Here is a 7,390-nt window from a genome sequence, read left to right on the forward strand (position 1 = left end):
CAATTTGCAATCTGAAATCAGGATATGAACTATTAAATAAGTCATTAAATAACTATCATGGAATAAAGCTTGCCATTTTGAAATTTTAAAGTTTTACTTTTAGGAACCCTCCTCTCAAATGATTGACATGAACTTTATCCATAAGGAGACTATACTGTTGCTTCTAAAGAAGACTTTTTTAAATGTTAGGAATTATATCAGTAAGTTCTATCAGGAAGTTCACTAAACCACTTTTGATATAGTGTAAGACAATTGAAGACAAATAATAAAACAAAAAACAGAACTACTTAGCTCATAGAAAAGCTTTTCAACTTAAAAAAAAAAGTGATAAGAGGCAGTTTTATTTCAGAAAAAAAAAATTTATTTCTTACCTGCATAGGCTTTCTGCAGTCAAGGAATCTAAAACCATTGCAAGAATGTGCTTTAAATTTCTACATTTTAATTCTGTTAAGATGTCCAGTTGTTCTACACCCATTTTCTTGCCAATTAGTCCTGCAAGTACACACTGCAGCACAGCTATTTTCCCCCTATCCCTTTCTTCTAAGAATTCGTGTGCACTGTTTTGCTGGAATCTTTTCCTTTTGCTTTTCATAAATAGCTCATGCACTAATTGCAAGGCTGGGGTCTTTGATAAATTCTTAAAGCTCAAAATCAAATCCCCACTCTGCCTGTCACCACTAGGCTGACTCTCTGAGATGTCTGAAGCAGCTGCTGGTGTTGTTTCAGAGTCAGAGTGGATGACTTGCTTTTCCTCTTCTGTCTCTGATTGTGAGCCTTGCTCTCGAAGGGTAGACAGTCTTCTCAACCTTCCAAGACGCCTTGACCCAACTTTGAAAGTTCCCTTATGTTTCTGAAGCAGTTCTTGAAAAGAACCCTCCTGGTCAGAAAGGGAATCTTCTGATTTATCCAAGCAAAGTGAGTTAAAACCACTGTCTGCAGGGGTTGAAATATTGCCCCTCACTTCAGTTGAAGGAGAAAGCCTTTGACTTGCCTTAAATTTAATGTTTGCTACAAGGTTACTTATTGGGGTCACAAAAATATCCTCAGCTGTTTCACAAGTTGTCCCACTATCAGAGGAGCCCAGAAGTTCTGGATATGTATTCTCATCATTAACACAGAGACTGCTATCACTTAAGTCATGGGTGAGAGAGTCTCTAAAATTATTGCCCTGAATCGGAGATATACATTCAACTTCAAACAGGCTACATTCATCTTTGGAGTCATCAATTGTGGAAGTCTTCTGCTGAGAAAAATTAAGTCTGAGTTTCTGACTGCTGGAAGCTGCTTCTTCCGTTTTCAAAGTGCTAGTAACTACAGTACTAAAATTACTTTGCCTTGGAAAACCTGAAGCATTGCTTGGAATATTTTTTTCTAAGTTGAGAACTTGGCTTATACCACTTTCTAGGGAACTATTTTGTGATTCAGAGTTCCCCTTTAGAAGAGAAAAAGATATGTCCAACCTTCTGCGTAGTAAAAATTTTCTTCCCTTGACTTTAGGAGTTTCACAGAGTTCTGGGGTTTTATCCTTTTCCTTTCTAGGGAAGAAGAATCTCTTTTTTTGAGTAGGGGACTCTAAAGGATGTGTTGAACCCAGACTGAAGTTTAATGGTAGGCCTTTTTCTTTCTTTTCAAAAAATTCTTTATCTGTATTATCAAAGCTGCACGATTTTAACAACTCACTGTAGCCACTATCTTGAAATGAAGATGTGGAACTTAAATCTCTGGAGCTGGAGTACTTGAAATCGACAGTAGGAGAGTCCAACTCCTTTCCTGCTCCAGTTTGAGCTTGACCTGAATGCCTTTCTGACATCTTCAAAATCCGTTTCTACAAAGTGAAAACAAATGTTATTCTTCTTTTGAAATGAGTAGTCTGACAGCTTATACCAAAATACATTATTTATTATGAGTACAGATAATAATGGAAATTTTGTGCCGAAAAAGTTATTTTAAAAATAAATCTACTCTACAATATACTCATGTGTATTTTATTTAAAACTACTTTTGACATAAAAACAAAAATTTTCAGTTTGCAAATATTCACAGGTTACTTGACTAAGCATAGTCTAAGCACTATGCACAAATATTTTTTTAAACAGTTGAGGAGAAAAATATCTAGCAACATCAATTTTTTTAAATTTTGTACTCTTCTTTTCTTTTTTTCATTTTTTTATTATGGTAACATTGGTTAACAAAATCTAGTAAGTTTCAGGTGTACAATCAGGTGTACAATTTAACAGTAAGGCATACATATATTTACATTGTGTGTTCACCTCCCATAGTTAGATTCCTTTCTGTCACCACATATTTGACCCCTTTTTACTCCGTTTACCTCTCCCCTCCCCGCTCTCTCCCTATCCTCTGGTAACCACTAGTCTATTGTACATGCCCACGAGTCTGTTTGTCCTGTTCATTTGTTGGCATCATTTTTAGATGATTTTATTACCTTATGATTTTAACAGCACTGAAGTACATAATTGTAGTTTTAATAGTATAGCTCATTTGTGCTGGCCTATAGCTAGTCAGTTGGAAATTTCCTTTCAAATTTCTGGGATGAAATTAAACTGCTTGAAAAATCTATATGCTAATTTTTACACGTGTCTTTAGGAAATGTTTTAAATGAATACTGCCATCAAATTTAACTGCAATTTGGCTAAGCAACTCCAGGATAATGTTATTCATACTTGTAATAGAGGCCTGCCTCAGAAATTCAGTCCCCATGATCATTCACAAGGTCTGAATTCCCAGACTTACACACTTACAAAGACTCTTTGGCTGACTGATGAATTACCAACACACTCTTCTTATGCTAACCAAAGTGAATCCCTGCTCTACAGATATAGGGCCATTTCGAAGTTGGCATGTTATATTCATTTATGTCTTATCTTCTAAATATTTAGAGACATAAGGTCCAGTTGCTGGTTTGAATTCACAGACAACAGACAACCGACAACTATTTGTGGGGAACTCAACCTTTACAATATTCTTGAAATTTCAAACAAAGAATTCAAGTAAATTACTTAAAGAAGAAATGTGACTCAGTAATTATATTTGTAATGATACTAGGAAATACTTTACTCCTTATTTTCAATAGTTTTACATTCCTTCTTTTTAGAAACTCAAATTAAATCTTAACTCAAAGAAAGGTAAGAAAGTTATCATCATTTCTGATATTTCTCCAGATTATTCAAAGGAAACTAAGATTGTCATTCTTTCAAAGTTTTTTCCAGACCAAATACACAATTTTTCTCTATTAAAAGATCCTGGGAAGATATATTTTAGTTGGCTGTAATGGGAAAGTTATTTATGCCTCAGTTATATCAGTTAAATATGTGAATGCATGAACTTTTTTTTTTTTAAATGCTACTCAAATCACAAAGTGAAATAGTTTCTTTATAGTAAAATGATCATTATTACTGGGCAAAGTACTTAAGTGTTTTTCAGCCTTTTAAACCTACAGTCTCTTCTGGTAAAAACTCACACATGTCCCCTTCCGATCTAGATCCCCTCAGATTGTTAGAATCACTGCTACCTTCTGTTTATGCTTACTAGCTAAGACTATCAAACTTTGCTTTCTATAATTTGTATATTTGAAAACAATTTTTGTTTTCAAAATATTAATAAGATAAAATGTGTTTTCAAATTTCACCTTCACCCACAAATGTTTACCTTCCCTGAAAATTATTCTATTAATAAGTTTTCATTCATGTCCTTTGGTAAAATTAGGTCAAGGAATCATTTTAAAGTTAAAACAAAAGTAACTATTCTACTACTTTACCACTAGGTGTCTCACCTAGCTAGATTTTGGGAAACAGAAGCAAACTTAGAAACAAAGTGGAGATGCAGATAGTCTCTTCCCTTAAAAACCATAGGTTATTTGTTATAAACGTACAAAAAAAGTTTTTTCTTCTAATTTCTTTTCTGTTCATCTATACATTTGAAATTGCCTCAAACGTGCTTTCTCTGCTGTCATCATGTTCATCTTTCCACTACCCCAAGACACTGGTCTCAAACAAAACTTGGTTTTTCAAAGCTTAATTTTTGTATGCCAACTGGAATTTAAAAATTAAAAAATTATTTCAGAAAAACTTAATTTTTAATTAATTTAAAGTTATTTCTGCGATATCATGGAATGCCCATTGAGTTAATTTTACGGATTCAACAGTTCACTAATGAATCAAACAAGCTTCCTCGATATTGTTTTTAACACTAGGCTCCTGATAAAGGGTTGAGAACATTTGTCTCTATAGTGCTCTTAAATTTTTTTTTTAATTTAAAAATGCACTCATCAAATCAGAGAATGAAATACTATTTAACTATTTTTAAACCAAATCTTCATTTGTTAAAGTGGAAAAATCTTACCATAAGTAAATCTTGAGCTCTTAGATGTCAAAGTTATACAGGCTTCTTCCAAACAAGAAAATCTCTCACTTTGCCTTTAAAATTCATGTCAGAGATACCACTTAAAGAGAAAACTTTAGTTTGAACAATTAATTGAAACTTGCAGTAGTAGGGTGACTGCTAACATTTGAAGGGTACGGAAAGTACATTTTGCAGGGATTATTTCTAACACTTGAAAAGGCCTAAACCATTTACCATTTCCTTCAGCTTTCCAGACAGCAGGTATTTTAACAACCTTGTTTTTCCCAGCTAGTCTTGGAACTGAGGGAACATCCCAAATTCCGGTTGCTGAAAATGCAGTGTAAGCCGCGGCGCGGTCATTCACCACCCCGAGGTGCTATGCGCGCAGGTGGGTAACGGCCTCACCAGGGCGTCCCTCCCCGACCTTCCCGAGGCCAGGCTGGCGGGGGAGGCTTGGCTGGGCCGTCAGGGCCCTGGGCCCGGAAAGCCCCCAACAAGCCGAGGGTGGGTGGGAGTCACCTGGACCGGAGCGAGAAAAGTGAACGGTTTCGGGGCGCCTCTCTAGTCCCAGCACCTGGAAAACAAGGTGGGGCGCGGGGCTGGGGTCGCCCAGAGGCCCACTCGCTGGCACACACCTGGGGTCCCCCGCTCCCGCCCACCAGGAGACCGAGGGGCCGCCGCACCGCCGGGCGTGCTGAGGAGAAACCACGGCCTCGCCCCAAGGGAGGCCCGGCTATGGCAACCCCCACGCCAGCTTCGCGTGGGGCCGCCGCGCTTCCCTCCTTCGGTTTGAACCGCCCGCCCTGAGTAACCGCTACGCGCCGCCCCGCCCCGTGCCGCCCCTTCCTCCCGCCCCGTGCCGCCCCCGCCGGCCGCCCCGCGCGGCGCAGGACCCTGGCCTCCGCCTTGGCCTGAGGGGGTCTCGTCCTCTCTTTCGCACAACTTCCAGCCCCTTCCCCACCCCCCACAAAGCCCCCAGAGGGCCTCTCAATCTGATTGGCTCTTCCTCTCCCACTTCTCACTTTGGAGAGCATTATTTAGAAAGGTTCTACGGAGCTTCAGCCATTACTTTAGCAGCTGCTACCACCGCTCTCCTCCGACTGGACATGTCTCCATCTGATTGCCCCTTAGTCATCCAAATTCCATATATCTAAAATCAAATTCACTATTAATAACCACCGGCTACGTGCCAATTACTGGTCTAGGTACTGGGAATGCAAAGACGAGTAAAGCACAGTTACTACCCTAAGGGGCTCACTGGTATACGTGCTATAATAGGGGAATAGTGGTAATACAAAGGAAAGAGGAATGAGGAGGCCGAGCTAACTTCGTAAAGACCGTGAAGTGAAGTGGATTTTGAAGGACAAGTGGCAATTTAAAAGGGAATTAACAGGTGATTCCAAAATCAAAATGTGCACCAGCAGGAAAATTGAAACGGTTGGGCACATTAGAGAAACTATAAGTAATTTGTTATAGCTGGAAACTAAGACTTGTTTGAGGAAAGGGAAAAAAAAAAAATTCTTAAGAAGCAGCCAGGTCATGGAGAGTTTTGGATCCATGTCAAAGGGCTGAAGTTTATCCTATAGGCAATGTAGGGCATTTTAGGAAGACCACTTTGGTGGCAGAATGAAGGACAGAAGAAAGAGGTGAAGGTGGCTGCAAGGAGGCCTCGTAGGAAGCTACTCTATTACTCTGGAAGATCGTGGGGGTGAAGACCCTGGACTTGACAGAGTCAACTGCATGGGATATGGGATGAGAGAGTGAAGAGCAGAGGTTTGGGAGGAAATAAGATAAATTCAGTATGTGGTTGTTGAGATACCTGTAGGACTTAGAGAATTGGTGGATTACACATTTCTCAAAATAGCACCTCTCTGAAGCCTTCCCCCTGGCAACACACACACACTCAGAGCAGTGTTCTCTCTAGCTCTTCAAATCTCTGCTACAGCCATTACACCCCTTCCCTGCCCTGCATTTGCAATCCTTCTTCTCTGCTGAATTTTCTCCATGTAATTTATCACCTTCTAAAATACCATATTATCTGCTTATTTTGTTTAACGGTGCTCCTCACTCCCACCATAATGTAAACAGAGTGGGGAATTTTGCCCATGGTTAAATAAAATCTACACAACCCCAATCACTATTTAATAGTTTCCCTTTTCTCTTTGTTAATTTTTCTTTAGATGCTTTATTACAACTGGCGTGAAAGAGCATATTAAAACTTCCTTCTATCATTCAAAGAATAATTTTTACACCCCTAAAAGGGCAAAATGACACCTAATTACACATAGCTTGTCCTGGCTTTACTCATATACCCCAAATTTAAGCCACTGGCCTCATTTTCGTACTTTTTACCTACCACAGTCTTTGGCCTTTTTGCTTCCTTTTCTGGATTGGGTGCCATCCCATTATTGACCTCAGAATACTAAAACGCATTCATTTTCTACAAGATCTAATGTTTCTTTTGGGGGCCATCCAATAAAACAGAATGGAAGACTTTTTCAGTCATCATGGTATTCAAGCTATGCAGATAAACAATTATGTTCAAATAAGAACAGAGATTCGGGAAAGAATATAGCAAGTTGCACCTCCATAACCATATTACCAGGAGTTAAAAAGCACTAGTATCCAAGGTGGAAAAACACATGTTCTCATTAAGAGGGAATGCAATGATGTCTGGCATGTAGTAAGTGCTCAAGAAAAGTTTGCTGAGACCATTGATAATAGCTTCCACTGACTATGCTTCATAGAAATCCTACAACTACTGGTTCCTGCAGAAGGAAAGAGAGTATTGGATCTAGACTAGCATCAATATAAACTCTTGTTGAAATTTTGGATTTTCTTGCTACCTCTTGTCATTACCCCTCTGTAGGGTTCAGGTCCCACTTGTATTCTACATGTAACATCCATTCTGATCTCCACAGACTATGTTATGTGCCCAAATCATCTTGTTACCTCAACTAGAGAGTTGGAATCCAGGACAGCTTGCAATGATTAAAGTTATACTTTCTGGGTCACTGCATCTTATGATTAT

The 7,390-nt window shown here is 39.0% G+C and overlaps 2 protein-coding genes across 2 annotated transcripts in view; one reads left to right on the top strand and one right to left on the bottom strand.

Annotated features, from left to right (window-relative positions):
• The window catches only part of RGS22 (regulator of G protein signaling 22), a 185,638-nt gene extending 183,813 nt beyond the window's left edge, over positions 1-1,825 (bottom strand). The window contains exon 1 of the mRNA XM_023521021.1: positions 372-1,825. Within this exon, the coding sequence (XP_023376789.1) occupies positions 372-1,810 (1,439 nt within the window). The 5' untranslated portion in view covers positions 1,811-1,825. The remainder of the gene's footprint in view (positions 1-371) is intronic.
• A 3,914-nt stretch (positions 1,826-5,739) lies between these two features.
• POLR2K (RNA polymerase II subunit K) overlaps positions 5,740-7,390 on the top strand; it is a 5,468-nt gene continuing 3,817 nt past the window's right edge. The window contains exon 1 of the mRNA XM_023521018.1: positions 5,740-5,752. The gene's annotated coding sequence lies outside the window, so the exon portion shown is untranslated. The remainder of the gene's footprint in view (positions 5,753-7,390) is intronic.

The sequence above is a fragment of the Pteropus vampyrus genome, unplaced genomic scaffold (genome assembly GCF_000151845.1).
Source record: "Pteropus vampyrus isolate Shadow unplaced genomic scaffold, Pvam_2.0 Scaffold287, whole genome shotgun sequence".
NCBI classification, from domain to species: Eukaryota; Metazoa; Chordata; class Mammalia; order Chiroptera; family Pteropodidae; genus Pteropus; species Pteropus vampyrus.